A 19,203-nucleotide genomic window follows, 5' to 3' on the forward strand; every position below is an offset into this window, starting at 1 on the left:
TTCTTTAAGATGGAAGAAAGCACCAACCCTCCCCTCCAAGCATGTATTTAATTATCACAGCAATTTTTATTTGATGGTGCATGAAATTTTTACAATTTCAGACAGTTTTAAAATTAATAGCAGCTTTATTTCCAGATTCTCCAATTTGATTTTTACTAACATTTTAATGTTCAAGGTATGTTACCTTTTCATTTCTTATTTTCATTTTCTTCTACTCAACCTTCAGAAGGACCTGAATCCACTCTGATTTTTTGTGCATTTAATTTATACATCTAGTGGAATATGTAATTTGACCGAAACCTTTTTTCTATGATAAAAATTTCAAACTTTTAGGAGAGATATTATTGATGGTTGGCTATGAAGCAAAATTGGGTCACATGGAGGCTGTCTAGTTGAAGTGATGACAATCACTTCGACCAGACAGTTTTTTACCTTGGGCATACTATACGTTAAAGATACAAAGCAATTTTAGAAACTTGGTTTTTAATCCTTTTTCCCAAGTAAGCAAACAGACAGGTAAGTCAACTTTGCACCTGAAGTATTTTCAGGTCTGAGGCAACACGTGGTAATGTCTCCATTGAGGTCTACACATTTGGTCCAGCGAGTTTCCAATTTTTTCATTCAATCTAAAAAGCAGGATTTCTCAAATTGTGCAAAATAGTCATTGACAGCCTTCATAACATCCTTGTTCTAAGAAATTTTTTCCCACCAAGCCAAATTTTTAAGTTTGGAAACAAGAAGTCACACGAGGTCAAGTCCAGAGAATACAGTGAATGTAGAACCAATTCGAACCTCAATTCATGCAATTTTGCCATTGCGACGGCCAATATGTGGGACAATGCATTGTCTCGATGAAAGGGCACTTTTTTGTGCGCCAATCTTGGAAATTTTTTCTTCAGTTCTTTTAAACAGTTCAACAATGATGCATAATAGACTCCTATTAATGTCTTACCCTTTTCCAAAGAGTCTATCATGATAATTTCTTGGGAATCCCAAAAAACAGTGGCCATCACCTTCCCAGCTGACAAAACGGTATTCGCTTTTTTCGGTGCTCTTTCACCAAGCATTGTCCACTGTTTGACTGCTGCTGCTGCTTGAACTCAGGTGTGTAGTGGTGGATCCAAGTTTCGTCTACAATCAGGAATCGATGCAAAAAATCCTGCAAATTGAAATTAAACATTGCCAAACACTGCATTGAAATGCCTTTTTGCATGTGTTTTTGATCAACAGTCAACAATCACAGTACCCAATGTGCAATTTTTCGTGCAGAATATTATACACCCATTCAGTTGAGATGCCTACAATCTCAGAAATCTCGCACACTTTCACTCAGCGCTCTTCCACAATGATACCATGGATTTTGTCAATTATTTCCTTCGTTGTGACCTCAGTTGGGCATCCGGAGTGCACTTCATCTTCGATGGACTTACCACGTTTAAACTCATTTATCCAAAAATAAATAGTCTTTAATGCTGGTGCAGAGTCCCCATGAACTGTATCTAACTTGGCTTTGATCTGAGCGGCCATCCACTTCTTCAAATAAAATGCACGAAAGTTTTTATTAATTTTTATGAAAAATGTGAACACTGTCATTTTAAATGTTTGCCAAACGAGGACTACATGTTGCACATGGCTAATGCCAGGGGATACATGCCGACACTGGTATGAATGGACGAATTGTATCGCCATCTATTGGAAATTTATCAAACTTTTCAAACAACTCTTGTAGTACCAACATACTATGCTCTACATCCCTTGAAGGTGCATATGAGGATTTTATGATCACCATTATAAACAAGCAGATGATCATTTGGTCATAAATAACTTTTGATGCTAGCGATTGCAACAACTTCAAAGCCTCTGAAGTAGAATAGGTGCAACAGCAATATTTTTCACATGGACTGAGATATTATTATTATATACTTAAATATAATAATAATATATTTATATAATATAATATTAACTTAATGGTTGCACCTTTTTGACAACTCATATAGCAAAGTATTTAAGTTCTTTTCACTATACCCTTTGGTATCTATTTCGTCTAGCTACTCACTGATGAAGCCTCAAAAAAGGCTGAAACCGGTCTGGGTAGTGACCCCCCACCATAATGTAATAACAGCATACATTTCCTAGGAAATGTGTTTTTACATTATTGAAAATACCAAGAATAGTGATCAGAACTTTACCACCTTTGCTGCGAGTTGCCCGAGATTGTACTATGACTACTTGCATTAGCTCATGCTAGTAATCGCCGATACTTTTGTAGTTCTATATTCGGTATGAAACTCTCTGATTCCAATCTTTGAGTTTCTTATTCGGTTTTAAAACAATGTGGGATTTAATATTCCCTTAATCTAAATATTATTATTATTATTATTGCATGCACCTCCAGGGAGTCCTAAGACTCATTGAGAGAGCACACCTACTCTACATCTCTCTGTCACTTTTACACCAGTGTCATCTACTGCCTACCACCACCACCACTAGTATTTTCAAAAACAGTCACAAACATGCATGCCCATGATGGGATTTGAACCAGCAACCTTTTGGCTGGAGAGCGGATACGCTAACCACTCATCCAACAAGACCAGCAATACTTGTGATACATTACTGAGCTGTCAATTTCTCTGCTTTTTCACATCTTCCATTCAGCAGTCTACCATCAAGTTCAATGTCTTCACCAGATACAAAAAAAAAAAGTTTATACTGGCTAGTAAAAAAAAAGTCAGACATGGTTTTCAACAGTTCTTTGCAAGTTTGCCTTTGTGACCAACCATTTAATGTTTTCCCCCAGCAAAAACCATCATATAGACTCATGTAAAATCTTGTATAGAAAGAATTTTGTACAAAATTCTTATATACCGATTTTACTTAAGAAAGAAAGTCAATACCAAATACTTGTTGTTTATTTAACAATTTTTCATTAGTGTTTTATGTAATCTGGTAAAACATTAGAATGAATTGCTGAATTATTTGACCGCCAATATTGTACAAACAAAGAGATAGCCCAGTTGGGATTAGAAATGTAGACCTGAGGCTATCACCAAGGGTGACGATCAGCGAGTTATGGGATTTTCCTGCCATGACTCAGCAATTTCATAGGGGGGGGAAACCCTGGTAGAACATCCGGGATACTTGATCTGAAGAAGTCCCAAGGTCGTAAAGATTGAATAAAAAGGAGACAGGGCACTCTGCTCCTGGCTCTCGCTTGCTCGCTCTGTTCCCGACTTGTTCCGGTGTTGCTTCGAAGAGGTTCCTGGGTCCAGCTGTTCGAAGGATGGAGGAAGGATATCCAGTTAGCAGTATTTCGATGATGATAGGAAATTTTTAACAGCGGTGTAGGCCTATTCGAGAAGTCCAATCGCAAAGTTCCTTAAGCGAAGTTCTTTTTGCAGTTCTAATGGGAAAGGAGAAAATCATGTTCGTGATCTCTAGGATCTTGAATGCTGAACTGGCTGAGAAAAGTTTCAAGTAAGATTAATGTAGAACTGTAATGGATTGTGAACCTTAGAGCAAGTAGAACTGTTGAATATATAGTTGCTAGTATAACGTAAAGTTGTGAAATCGGAAAACCGCACTTCTAAATTATTGTGAAATAATTATCCACAGAGTAATGAACATTATTTAATGTTAGAAGGTTATTGTTAAGAGTTAAGGGTTAAGAATTAATGTTTGAAGGAGATATTGAATGTGAAGCATAGTTAAGCATAATTCTGTTGATGGTCTAACTTAAATGGAGTTGAAATGTGTGTGAAACTAACCATGTGTCTGACGTATATGTATCGTATAAATTTGTCTTTGTCTTTAAGCTATAGGCTACAAGTGCTGATTTAATTAATTTGAGAGCCAGACACGTGCATTGCATTGTTACTTAACAGAATTGATAAGATCCAGATAAAAATGATATGTGTGAAATCCTTCTCTTTTAAGTTGTAATTACCATGTCTTAGTATGAATAAATTGTTTTGTTTGTTAATACCTTGCCTGATTTCAACTTACCAATGCACTTTTCATAAAAATATAGAACCTGCGTGTCCTTAACCACAACTGACTAATAGCAAGTTTCAAACTTTGCTTGATTTAAAGCTGAATTTTAGAGATAATTCCATGTTCTGCTCAGCATTTCTCTTACATGTATAGGAAATACAAACAATTCCTATGCATGATCTTTAATGGTGCAGTCGTTATACAAATAAATTTTTAAAGTTGAGTGTAAGAGAAAGTCAGCTAGTTAGACAAAGGAATTGGTTCCAGCCATAGGCAATTCCTGAATCTATACGCCACACACGTGAAGGTAGCATAGTTATGACCTTGCGAGGGGGGGGGGTGAAATTGTAGACTAAAGGATTAAAAGTGATAAGACTAGCTCAGGCAATGATTACAACTCGGAATATGACTGATAATAAGAGAAACAAAAAAATAATAATATTGAGATAGAATAAAGAAAGTTCAAAAGATGCAAACTTAAATAAGAATTAAAACATATAATAATATCATTATTATTACACTCATCATATGACATGGCAAAAAAGTTCCACACTGCAAATAAATCAAAATCATCTTTATGGTTAGCCATGTTAAGAAACTTTTTATAATAAATTTAGTTTAATCCTTTATCCAAGTGTGAGCAAACAAAGTTTGCGCCTGAAAATATCTTCAGGACTGGGGTAAGGTAGTAACAACACCAGGCAACTCGCAGCTCAGGTGGACCAAGATAACATCACTCCTATCTCAATATCTCCCATAATGCAAAACACTGTACATAACATTATACATCTCCTTGCGGATATGTATAATGTTATGCATTAAGGGAAGGGCCACTACCCAGACTAGTTTCAACCTTTATTGAGGTCCAGTGGAAGCCAGGCCCAGAAGTGGAGATACCAAGCAGAAGCAATGGCGAGGTCATCTTTACCTATAGGAGTTGCCAAATGGTGTGCCACCTTTTTATTAAATTACTCTGGATTTAGAGAAAGATGTTGAAAGTTTATTTTTCACTTGGTTAGACTATAATAAATTTAGTTTAATCCTTTATCCAAGTGTGAGCAAACAAAGTTTGAGCCTGGAAATATCTTCAGGACTGCGGTAAGGTAGTACAACACCGGGCAGCACGTAGCTAATGTGGACCAAGATAAAATCACTCCTATCTCAGTATCTCCCATAATGCAAAACACTGTGTGTGTGTGTGTGGGGGGGGGTTTCATTATAAAGTGTCATTCCAATTGTCTCTAATTACAGTAACTGTTGCCAAATATAGTACAAAGACTAAAACGTCTCTGTACTGTATTTAGTGATAAAACATAACTACTTGTCTGCAGTATAGCATTTGTGGAGGTTGGAATGTTTTACATGGTATAGGAATATTTTTATTCCAGTTTTCAGAAACAACTGACCTAGTAAAAATTAATCTATTCCTGAATAAAAATGAACACTTCTATGCATTATAAAAAGTTGTTGATCTGCAACAAAATCACTAATAGATCTCACATACTAGCATATGTGAGATCTATTAGTGATAAGACAGAAAAACTGCTGACAAAAAAAGTAATGAAAGTAGAATTTGCAAAAGCGTGGATAATTCTGGTCAGAAATTATTTATGTATCCTATCCTATTCCTGTGTAAAAAGTGTAACTTTTTTCTTCTTTACTTGTTGTGACATAATGGATACCTAAACTGGTAATTACAAAAAAAAAAAAAAAAAAGACAAAAGTGGTCAAAGGCAATGCAAATGAATGGGTAGGGCTGCATCACATTAACAGTATGGGTACCGAAACAGCAATTCTTCTTTCCGTCATGAAATTCATTTAAAAACTATTCTTAGGTAGCGAGATGTGCAGTATTAGGTGGCAGACTGGATTAAGTCCATGGACTGTAGTTTGCTGATCTGTGTTGTAGATGGACTTTAGTTTCTTGGTTGAAAGCTGATAATAATAATAATAATAATACAGACACTATAATTGATCCAGAAAAAGAGGTAATATTCAACTTATGCAAGAGAAGATTTATTCTATACGGAATATGAAGTCTGCTGATAAATGAAATTACTTATTGTAGATACTCCTTAAATAATTTAATAGTCAAATGAAATTACATTTATTAATACAGCTTTTTGTGGTGCTACTATGGTAACACAAAGGAGAATGAAAATGAAATATACCAAGTCAACTTTGTTCTTCTAGCTTTCAAACCCTTACTTATGCTTCACAGCACTGAACTTTGTGTACACAAGCACACACTTTTTTTTTTGTTTTACATTACTCTCACACATCTTAGAAAATCAAGCAAAATATAAATAAAATAGTGAAATTAATACACATAAGCACAACAAATTTTACAAGATGATTTGCTGCTCCATCAATCCACATACATTCCTTCCATGTCTAAATGCATCACCTGATCAACATTATTAGTTCTTTGAAGTAGTCCCTCCCTATAGTTATTACTGAGCTACCAAATGTATATAGCAGCTGTTTATTATTGGTTACTTAAATACTTTGCAAACAAATTTCTTTCCTTATCCTCATGAGTTTTTTTTTTTTCTTTTTGTTAATTGTGTCATCATAAATGCACATATGCATGTCCAGAATTTATAGGATCACATGCTAATTGTTCCACCCAGCAGCTTATAGGACACATATATATCTCAAATGTTACTTATTAACAAATCGTTAGCCAGTAATATAAAGTATTTTTATTCACATTTGTTCTTTCTCTCCTTTATATTTCCCATCCTCACATGGCTTATTATAGATAGTTCCCATATTTACACCTTTTAGTAATTTAAATATACCAACCAAATATAGTGTTCTCCTTAATTATTATTTTTTAACATATCTTACAACAAATACATCAAGTCCTCACCCCGGTAGATAGAGTACTGAAAATATGCATCTCTGAGGTAAAGGATGAAATGAATCTGAAAGAGAAGCATCATCTATGAGCTGAATTGTTCTCCTCTGGATGGTGTCAAGGATTTTTAGTAGAGTTTTAAGTGCAGCATACTAAACACGGAAGAAGTATTATAAGCATGTGTGGATTTGGGATTTGTATAAAGTTAAGATTTGGATGGGTATAACTCGGCATCATGAATAAAAGAGAATGCCTAGTTTTTTTTTGGGATGCTGAGGAAGAAATTTATGTGATGTGTTCATGCCATGAGAGACTGGAGGTTAATGTTAGTTAAAGCAGAGAGAGATCAGATCTTGTCTGGTGATTTGTGTATTATGAGGGTAATGGTACATGAACTGAAATCTCTTTTGCAAGAGAAAAGAGAGGAGAGTGTTTTGGTAGCATTGAATGTAAAAACACTGTGCTCTTCCCATTGAAGCAGAGTATGTAGATCAATGTTTAAAGAACCAACTGTAAATGATCTTGTAGCCTGGGATGTCAGAGTATTGCATAGTTTGTCAAATGAGTAGGATGAATGGAGAGTACTGTTGTCTGTCTGCAAAGCTGTGGATAGTATTAGTGGTGATTGTGAGTATGTCATTTATGTACAGTAGGAAGAGAATTTATGTACAGTATATATCATTTGTGTACAGTAGGAAGAGAATTTATGTACAGTATATATATATAATGTCATTTATGTACAGAAGGAAGAGAATCTTGGGGGGAGATCACACTCCTACCAGGCACGTCCCCCAGGTGGTGGATGGGGGGAAACCCAAATGGGTTGCTCTGAATAAAGAATAAAGAGCTGTGGATCAAAGGATGTAGCAGAGGCATGGCAAGCTGGCTGCATTATTATGCCAGTAACTTTCATGATCCGGAGAAAGTCAACAAACTGAGATAGTGCTACTGTGTACAGAACAGCCGAAGCGCCTACTGAAAGACCACATAGAGTAGGTGAGAAATCAGCAATGCTGATTTCTCACCTACTGTTACCTATGTGTTTCACGTCCTTGGTCAGCCAAGGACGTGAAACATGTAGCCATCCTCAACATAAGATCACTATACCAACTTGGAAAATTGCAATTAGAGCAGGAAAATTTAAAAAGACTGAAATGGAGTATTTTAGGTTTATCAGAGACACATTGGTGCGGAGATGGATTCATGGATTTACCAGAAGGAAGACTGAAGACTATACCTCTCAGGAAGAAAAGTTAACATACACAGAGGAGTTGCATTATTAATTGAGAAGAAACTTACACACTCAGTAATTGAAATAAAACCAGTATCTCCTAGAATAATCACAGCCAAACTTCAAGCAAAAGAAAAAGGTCAAACAAAATAATCCAAATATATGCACCAGACAGTAACCATTCAGAGGAAGAAATAAAAAATTTCTATGAAGAACTACAACAGGAAATAGATAATTCCAAAAATAGAGAACTCATGATAGTGATGGGAGATTTTAATGCTAAAATAGGACAGTTCACAGCAGACAAAAAAGATGTGATGGGGAAATTTGGATATGGAGAGCTTAACGACAGAGGAGAACAATTACTCCACTTCTGTAAAGCAAACGATCTAATGATTACAAACATTGTTCTACCAACGCCCTAATAATAAATATACATAGACATCCCCAGATGGTAATATAAAGAACTGCATAGACTACATCATCATAAACAAACAATGGAAAAGATCAGTAAATAATGTACGAACATTAAGAAGCTTTGATTTCGACACTGACCACAAAATATTAACTGCCAAAGTGAAGATAAAATTCAACAGGAAAAACAATATCAGAAAAGAAGAAAACATCAACCTATCAAAACTAAAAGATAGCTCAAGCAGAAGTCGATTTTTAGAACAGATGTGCTTGAAATTAAAACCCTCCATCTTCCAGAACAGCGGAAAATACTGGGAAGAAGGAAAAGAAACAGTGTTATCAATTGCAAAAGACACTCTAGGTACCAAACCCAAAATAAACAAACGGTGGATAACCCAAGAAATCGTAGCTACAATAGAAGAGAAAAGAGAGACTAAGATACTTGTAAACCAACAAAACAATGAAGAGAATAGAGAAAAATACAAAGCACTAAAAAATAAAGTTGATAACCTATGCAAAAAAGCCAAAGAAAAATGGTTAGGAAAAAAAGCTAAGAAATGCCAAGAAGCATACCAACAAAACAACCTAAAAGTCTTGCATGACGCTATAAGAGAAATTACAAAGGAATTCTCAGTAAAAGCAGTAACAATGATAAACAACAAGATGACTGAAACTAGGAATATTAAAGATATAAGAAAAATCTGGTCAAACCATTTTAAGACTATCTTTCACCAAGGAAACAAAACTACAATGCCAACAATAGAAGAAAATAATGACCACCCAAAAATTTTACAAGAAGAAGTTAGATACGCAATAAAACAGATGAAAAACAATAATGCACCAGGCATTGATACTATCCCTACTGAACAGTGGTCATATGGAGGCAGCACATCAATAGAATATTTAACAACCCTATTCAATAATATACTACAAACAGGAGAGATCCCAGATGACTGGAGAACTGGAAAGATCATCCCAATATAAAAGAAAGGAGACAAAAGAGACTGCAGAAATTACGGACCAATCAATTTACTCTCCCACACCTATAAATATTCATAAGAATTATACAAAATAGATTAAAAAACACTTATGAAGAAATGATGGGCACAGAACAAGCTGGTTTTCGAGGAAACTATTCAACAATAGACCGAATTTTCACATTGCACCAACTAGCAGAGCTCAGCTGGGAAGACCATAAAGAACTAGATTGTTGTTTTGTGGAACTTTAAACAAGCATTTGATAGCATCAACAGAGAAATCCTTCTTAATATTCTACTAGAAAAAGCAATACACAAATATCTAATACAATTTCTGATAAAATATTACTCTAAGACAAATGCAATAATTAAAAAGGACACACTCACAACAGAACCCATAGAGATCCAAAAAGGAGTAATGCAAGGATGCCCATTATCCCCATGCCTATTCAACATATATCTAGATAAAGTTGTAAAGAAGGCAATAGACAATGAGCCTAGAATCAATGTCAATGGTTTAAACATAAATAATATCACATATGCGGATGATCTCGTCCTTATTGCAAGATCAACAAATGAACTACAAAGGTTGATAAACAAGCTAAACGAAACCTGTAAAACATATGACATGACAATAAATATACAAAAGATAAAAGTGATGAAAATAGGGAGGAATGGAACTACCATCTCAGCCACCCTAAATGGAGAACAAATAGAACAAGTAGACAACTTCATATATCTTAGATCAAAACTAATAGAAACAATAGATGAACTCAAAACAATCAAACACAGAATAGCGATAGGATGGACCACCATGGGAAAATTACAGCTGGAAAACAAACAAGATATCTAAGCAAGCCAAAATCAAATTATATGAAGCAATAATTATACCAACAGTCATCTATGGAGCAGAAGTGTGGACAGTTAAGAAAAGAGAGGAGAAAAAACTGCTGGCATTTTTAATGCTTAAGAAAAATAAATAGAACAAGTTGGATAAAAAAGAAAACAAACAGCACAGTCAGACAAGAATTATTGTATAAAAAGACAATAACAGAAAAAATTAGAAAACAACAACTGAGATGGTTTGGCCGCACTGTATGCATGGATGCAGACAGACTTCCTAAAGTCCTAATCAATACTTTTCAAACTGAAAAAAGAAGACCTGGAAGATGAATTATCTGGCTGAAATTAATGAAGAACATCTCGGGATGCAAAACATAAGGAACTTTTTAGAACAGCAAGGAATAGAGAAGACTCAAAAACGTCTTAGAAGGAAGGGAAGAAGAGGAAGAGAATAGGTCATGAGGAAGAGAATAGGTCATAGAAAAGAGCCTTGAGGCATGCCAGCATTGGTGGTGAAGCCTGAAGAGGCTTCACCACCAATGATCTGATGTAAATGATAATCTGATAACCAATGATAATCTGATGTAAAATTTACTATAATTCACAGAATGATGAGAGGATGACAATTTGTTTAGCAGCCCTTGATGCCAGACACAATTGAAAGCTCTGCAAACGCTAAGAGCTACACACGAGTTTCTCCAAATCTTTCCATGGTATTTGTTCAGTGGTGGGCGACACAAGCTATGAGGTCAACTGTGGATCTTGAATGGCAGAATCCATACTGATAGTTGCTGATTAACTAATGGGCCTCTAAGTAATGGAGAAGTTGACTATTGATGACTTTCATTATTTTGAAGAGGACAGAGCAGACAGCAATTGGGCAGTAGTTTGATGGTAGATTTCTATTCTTTTTTTGGAATAGGACGGATATATGATTGCTTCTAAGAATCAGGATAAGTACCAGCTAAGTATAATAGATGGTAGAGATGATAAAGGACAGGTGTTAGTTCTGGAGTACAATGTTTGAGAATAATTACAGATATGCCATCAGGACTAGAAGACTTTTTAGTGTCAAAGTTATTTAGTAGTTTTCTGATGTCTTTTGGTTTAAGAACTATCCAAGCAATGTAGGAGACTGTATGTCTCCTGCAGTGATTGGATTCCAGTATGTAGAGGAAGATACTTAATGCACAGACTTTGTTTTTGCTTACACTTAAACAAAGGACTAAACAAAAATATAATCTGATGTAAAATAACTAACATGGGTTTATTAGGTTGTAGAAGTACAGATGATAATCCTGACTAGTTTTGCCATATATGTCAGTGGCTTCTGGTTTGGAAGAACAAAAAATACTACAAAGGAGTAAAGGTGAAACTATTACATAACATGTAGGAATCGTTACACATAAGTAAAAAAAACAGAAAACATGTGGAACATGGAAGCCAGCATGGTTCAGTCATTGTTCAGTAAGTGTGCACGACAGTTGGTAGCAAGATTAAAATCTAACGTATGGAAAGATTTAATAAGCGACTTCCAAATATAACATAATCATTCCTTGGTTTTTATTGAGTGTGCCTTGTGAGTGGATAACCATTGTAGATTCTTTGATGTTGTAGGCATTGAAGTTGTCCTCTGTGTAAGGCATAGCACTCTAGTCCTATTCAGTATTATGGTGAATGGGGAGAAGAGGAAAGCTAGGCCCAAGCTGTCTTCTCTATTGTTATCAACATCATCAGTATGTTATTTTTATTTTATTTCCAAACTTCTAGATGTTTGCCCTATGTAAGAAAGGCCATGAATATGGAATATTATTAACTTCAGGATGTATGTTTGTTGAGAGGGTTGTGGTCCTTAGTGAATGTGATAAAGCTTGTATAATCACAATGGATTTAAAAGCCATTCTTATGTCATGGGATTTTAGGAGGTTTGAGATTTTGAGAGAAAGTCTACCAATATAAGGGATGGAAACTGAGGCTCTGTAGCGAATGTCAGGAATTTGGTGTGGAGCAGGAGCAGAGAACAGCATTCTTTGTACCATTTTCTTAGAATATCCATTGCTCACCAGTAGTTGGAGTAGAGACTAATTCTTCTTTCATTTTTTTCTTCATCTCTTGTAATAGCGATTGCCCTTTTCTTGAGAGTACATATAATACTTAATTTTTGTGATCTATGGTGCAATGAGCCTTACAGTACAAGCCATTAGGAAAAAGAAAACCAGGACATCCTCTTAAACGATTCAACGATGACTTCTAAGGCCGGAACAGACAATGCTACGCCTAAATCCTTGATATGCATGATGATGGGGGTGCAATGAGGAGAAATGTAGGTAACAACAACCTGTATGAGTGGGCTTATGATACACAATAAGAGACAGGCTTTCAGTTTTTTGTTTTTTTTTAATTAAAACAATTAGGAAAGAACATACCAGAGATGTGAATAACAACAGAAGACAACTAGGGCATAGCTTTCCACTTCTCCCACGCTGACCATAAAATACTGAATGGGACAAAAGCATTATGCCTTACACAGAGGACAACTTCAATGCTTGCAATATCAAAGAATCTACGACAGTTATCCACTCACGAGGCACATTCAACAAGGAATGAGTCTGTGATATTTGGAAGTCACTTATTAAATCTTTCCACATGTCAGATTTTAACTTTTCTGCCAAACTATCACAAAGTTACTGAACAATGACTGACCTGTGCCAGCTTCGACGTTTCATGTGTTTTCTCCATTTTTTCACTTTTGTGTAACAGTTCCTACGTGTTCTGTTTTTAATTATGTAATGGTTCACGTTTACTCCTTATTGTTATTTTGTTTTCTTCCTAACCCAGAAAAAGACACTAGAAAAGGTGGTGAAATTAGTCAGTATTATCATCTGTACTTTTATGATGTCTCATCTTCCTTTTACCCTCTTTTACCTTGCAGTGTCGAGGGTTTATTAATCATCAGACCTCAACCCATTCCCAGGATAAGGTGGTCAGCCCTATGACCCAGTGTATTCCGTAAGCCCACTCCCCATTGAGTTCTCGAGGCCGGTTTGCCTGCTTTGCAGGATGAAAACCCCCAGGATAAACTGGGATAAAACCCAACTGTCCACGCCCAAGACCAACTAACTTGGCTATGGTTGAGGAAGATTCTTCAGCTCTTCTCCCCAAATCAGTTATTTTACATCACATTTGTTTTTAAGTAAAAAATTCTATAAACTCATCAAGAATATAATTTCATGACAAGTATAATTTACCTTCATCATACATATATAAATATTCTCCAAAGAAAATATATACATAATGCATATTAAATCAATAAATAACTGTTACAATGGAACATTCTTAAAGTAGAGGGCACCGCTAATGCATGAAGATAGATGCAACGATTGGCACAAACTGTTAAAAAAAGATAAGTATTAATAGTAAGGAAAGGTATTATTGTGTTTATTTTGTGACAGTATTGGTTTTTAAGTGTGCATTAATTGAATTGATATTTTTGCATAATTGTGTGACATTTAGTTAGGATTTTGCTGTCTCAATATTGTCTTCACTTGTAGAATACATTCAAACATGGCAGCCACCAGGTTTAGTACTAGCCCTAGTTCTCGCCCCCCCCCCCCATTTAAAGATTATGTTATTCATAACCTAGTTGAAGATTTTGCAGCTTGCTACGTATGCAGTATGTATGTATGCATCCTGTTGTTTAAGAATGTGGCAGGTGTGAGATAGGTATGTATGTATGCGTGAATGAAATATAGACAATGGAAGGCGCTGGAAGACAGGTGCCTTGATCTCAGGATTTAGCAGTGGTGGAGATTCGGAAACACGACAATTTCAGTTTGTGGATGCCAACAGTGTGTTGGAGGATGAAGAGAATGTTAAAGATCTATATATAGATTTAGATAGTTTAGTATATGGGGATGGTTTTTCTGATGATTGCGTGCGTGAATTGCAATTGAAAGCAGAATGTGTGGAGAGAGAAATAGAACTGCTAAGAAAGGAGATGGAAGAAATGAAAACTGAGTCAAGGGGGATGAATGAAGACCTTGGGAAGACAGAGGTTAGTGTGGGAGAAATTAGAGAGCAAGAGAGAGAGGAAAGCAAGCAAATAGGAAAGACAGTGGAAGAGAGGAAATTGGAGAAAGACGAGAGTGTGGATGCAAGGAACAGAGAGGCGAGAGGAAGAGATTGGAAACTGTAAGAGTCAGATATACCAGTGAGAGAAGGATGAATGAATCTACCCTATTTTTCGGACCATAAGATGCACCTTTTTACATAGAAAAATCGACTGAAAATTGGGGTGCATCTTATGGTCCAAAGGTAACATTAAAATACGAATCTTTACACTGTACCGAAGCTGTTAGCGAAGTTCAATTACTGGCGCAATATGTTAAAAAAATTAGTAAGTATGCCACTGAAGGTAGGTACCTAAGTTATCTCTCTGCATGACTAATGACGATTTAGAGCGTCAATAATCATTAGTGTGTAAACATATGCGCTTTTGTATGGTTCATTTGAATTATTTTTTTATAAGTAGTTAAAATTTTTATCTTAAAATTAGAAAAAATGAATGTAAAACAAAAAAAAAGACTTTCATATAACGTGAGTTATAAATTAAATGTGATAAATTATGCAAAACAATATGGAAACAGAGCAGCAGAAAGACATTTTGGTCCACCACCAACAGAAAAAATAGTTTTCGTGAGTGGAGAAAACAAGAGGAACAATTAAAATTGCTATGTAAATACAAGAAAACATTCCATTCGCACCTAGAAAAATGGCCAGAATCAGAAATACAAATGAAAAATTCAGTAACAAATCATCGAAACATTGGAATATCTGTTTCTACGAAAATGATAATTTTTGAAGTGAAACGATGGGCAACTGCTAATGGAATTTTAGATTTTACCAGATAACCGTCTTGGTGCTTTAGATTTATGAAAAGACACGGGTTATGCATGCGTACAAAAACCACTCTAGCCCAAAAAATGCCAGCTGACTATGAAGCTAAAATTATAAATTCCATAGATTTGTCATATCAGCGAGAAGGAAATTTAACTTTGAGCTTAATCAAATTGCAAACATGGATGAAGTGCCTCTGACTTTTGATGTTCCTTCAAATCGGACAGTAGATTCAAAAGGCGCCAAATTAATAGTGATCAAAACAACAGGTCATGAAAAAAACTCACCACACTGTAGTTTTAGCTTGTTGCGCAGATGGAACAAAAACTACCCCCCCATGTTAATCTTCAAGAGAAAAACGTTACTGAGAGATGAAATTCCTCATGGCATTATTATCCACGTTCAGCTGGATGGACAAAACAGGAATGAAATTATGGATACAAAAGATATGGGCAAAACGTCCAGGTGCGTTGTTTAAAAAACCTGCGATGTTAGTGTGGGATCAATTCAGAGCGCATAAAACAGAACCAAGAAGCTTCTAAAAGAAATGAATACAGAATTAGCTATCATTCCTGGAGGCCTTATAAGTCAATTACAACCCTTGGATGGATCTATTAATGAACCATTCAAAAATTTTATGCAAGAAGAGTTGAACAAATGGATGGTAAAGCCAAATCACGATGTTACAGCAACAGGACATATGAAACGGAATTTCAGAAATATGTACCTGGGTGAAAAATTCATTGGAAGCTGTGAAAGAAGAGACGATTATAAAGTCGTTTAAGAAATGTGGGATAAGTAATGCGATAGATGGACCGAAGATGACACAGTTTTTGAAGGGAGTGACAACAATAGTTCAGACAAAAGTAATACGAACGGTGACATTAACGAGACAAGTGATAGTACCGAGAGTGAAGATGAACTGAATATTGCTAATACAAATGATTCTAACAATAAATAAAAATTAAGTAAGAATTTGTAAATATCTTTATATAATAAAATATTTTTTTTCTAAAAATTGTCTCATAAATTTGGGGTGCGTCTTATTGTCCGAAAAATACGGTACCTAGTGTCATGTATGGAAATTCGATGATTCAGGGTGTGCAGAGTAGAGTGCCAGAGGAGTGCTTGCCTGGTGGAAACAGAGAGAGAGAGAGAGTGTGACAACGGCAATGAAGAGAAGCTAATGTGTGGAGGAGATGATAATATTTGGGATAAATGACCTGAGAGGTAGCATCAATCGTGTAGCATGAGATTTGAGAGTGATGTTAGATATAGTGCAGAAGAAATGTGTCTGAGGAAAGATAATAAGCCTGTTGCCCTGGTATGATTATACAGACCGGAGGAGAAGAGCAGTGATCACGAATGAGATGATAGTGAGAATAGTGAGAAAAGGGGGTCTAGAATATGTGAATGCATGGAGAATGCTTGAGGATAGAAGTGAGATGTATGCAACAAATGGATTGCATTTGACTGCAGAAGGGCAAGAATAAAAAGGATGTATTCTGAATACCAATTTCACTAAATGTTAATAAGGCAAGGGGACAAGATTGAATTTCACGTTTTAAGGGAATGTGCTATGGAAATGACTGTGCCGTTAACTTGCCTGCTTAATGAAAGTGTTGCAATGGTGCAGGTTCCTAGAGAGTGGAAGGAAGGTAAGATAGTACAATTGCATAAGGGTGGCGAGAGAATGGAGGTATCAAACTATAAATCTGTATTTCTCTGTAGTTGATAAGATTTTGGAGAAATGGATAAGAACTCATAGAATTGCACAGATAAGGGGTAATATTATTTATGGAGGCCAGCATGGATTTGTTAATGAGTGCTCTTGTTTTAGTAATCTGGTTACCTTTTACAACAGAATAACAAGAGCAGGGGATGAAGGTGAGGCATACAGTCATTTTTTTGAATTTTTTCCAAGGCATTTGACAGGGTGCCACATGACAAGCTGATTTTTAAGTTGCATCATATGGGTTTGTATATCAGATTAGCGACTTCTCTGATAGATATCAGAGTAGTATATGGGGGAACGGTATCAGTGAGTAGGAAGGGTATGAGTGGAGCTCCACAGGGTTCAGTCCTGGGACCAGTGCTGTTCAATCTTTACATCAATGATATTGTTACAGGCGTACAGGGAGATGTTCAGTTATTTGCAGATGATGTGAAGCTTGGGAGGGTTATTTGTAACAGAGCAGATGTTTTGGCTCTTCAAGAGGATTTGAATAAGCTGGAAGGGTGGGCAAAGGCATGTCAGTTTTTTTTTTTTAATTTAGGATACACAGACTGAGGACATACAGCAAAGGTTACAAAGACATCTCAGAGATTTGGGGCAATGTTGAGAAGAACATTTACCATGAAAGATAAAAGTCTGCTGGACCAGGTGTATAAAGATTTGATCAGACCACAATTGGATTTCTGTGCTCAGATCTGGTCATCAAGATTTGAAGGGGATGAAGTAATGGAGAGGGTGCAGAGATGGATAACAAAAATGATGTCAGGACTGTTCAATGTTGGTTATTAGGACAGACTGCATGCAGAATGCAGAATTTGATGGATAGAAGTCAAAAAAAAAAAAAGGGGGGGAGGAGGTATGATCGAAACATTTAAGCTGTTGAAGGGTTATTACTGTATTAGCACTGAGGAAATTTTTTATGAGGTAGAACAAGGGAAAGAAACAGGGACAAGAGGCCATCCCTGAAAGTTGCAAAAGGAGTTGGTGAGTAAAAGAATAAGAAGTTTTTTGCATGGAGAGTAGGAGCATGGAATGGAATGCATTGCTTGAGGTTAATAACCTTGTAGGTTAATGTATTAAAACAATTTCTCCATTTATTTGCTTGAAAATCATTTTAGGGTTTCATTACATTTTTACATATAGCTGGAAAATCAAAATTTCAACTTACCAATTGTGAGACAGTAATAGCTTCATCCATGTTAACATCTGCATTCCGGTAATTGCGCATTCTGCTTTCAATTATCTTTAAAAAAATAATAATAATAATAAAATTATACATAAAGTTTTAAGTAATATAATCTTGAGGCTTTTCTAAGTATTATTAATCAATAACTGATAAAACTATTATTATTAAGTAAGTCCTGCAGCGGGTGAGAAACTCATCAATGGAGGCCACATATTACCCACACCAGATGTCATACCTATTCTTGAATTTATTCATACTACCTGTGCTCAACACCTCCAATGGCAATCTAATCCAAGAAAAATCTACATATCAAGTATTATTTCTGGGAAAATTCCCATGTTACTCCTCTTAAAAAACTATTATTTATACAGCTATTTTAGCCTGTTTCCGTTTAGGAGTGTCCTTTATTTTAAATACATTGGCTTTTTACTCAAGAATTTTTTAGGGCATTATAAGTATTGTAGAGGTAAATATATGCAGACTAATAGAGGAAGAAGTTTTGCACATACCTTGTTTGGATGTTTCGTTCTCCATACTTCCCGATAAATGGGGTGAGGAGTGTTTGAGGCAAGGTGGGAAGATTACGTTAGAAAACCCGGGTTTTTTTTTTAAATAATATATATACATATATATATATATATATATTATTATATTTAAGGGTACTTCTTTGGGAAAAGGAAGGGATTTATAGGAAACAGAGCCGGGGGAGAGCGCTAACAGGATGCGAGCCATTTCAATTGTGTATCGTCATCGGAACATTTTGGGAAAAGTGTAGGGCTATGTCATGTCGGGTATCTGCCTTAGGACTTTTGTTTTTGCTTATTGGTTGGAGTCATGACCTAATTTTTATGTTGTGGAGCTTCCAACACTCGGAAAGTAGGTAGGGTCAGTGGACGTTGGTTGAGTTTTCATCACATTTTATGGCTATTGTTTCATTGTCTTGTTTGGCTATTATTATGGCCTTGTTGATTTGCGGGGTATGTTTCTGTTCAAGGGCGTGAACTGCTATTTCTCTTCCCTGTACTCTGTATTTTCTTTTTCTTTTTGATGTTACGTTTTTTTTTGTTT

General features: G+C 35.7%; 1 protein-coding gene across 1 annotated transcript in view; it reads right to left on the bottom strand.

Annotated features, from left to right (window-relative positions):
- cmet (CENP-meta) overlaps positions 1–19,203 on the bottom strand; it is a 370,306-nt gene that overhangs the window by 250,413 nt on the left and 100,690 nt on the right. Inside the window, exon 8 of the mRNA XM_090393925.1 lies at positions 18,118–18,192. Coding sequence (XP_090250051.1) covers positions 18,118–18,192 — 75 coding nt within the window. The remainder of the gene's footprint in view (positions 1–18,117; positions 18,193–19,203) is intronic.

Source organism: Typopeltis vanoorti, chromosome 6, assembly GCF_054136105.1.
Source record: "Typopeltis vanoorti isolate ZY-2024b chromosome 6, IOZ_Tvanoo_1.0, whole genome shotgun sequence".
NCBI lineage: Eukaryota > Metazoa > Arthropoda > Arachnida > Uropygi > Thelyphonidae > Typopeltis > Typopeltis vanoorti.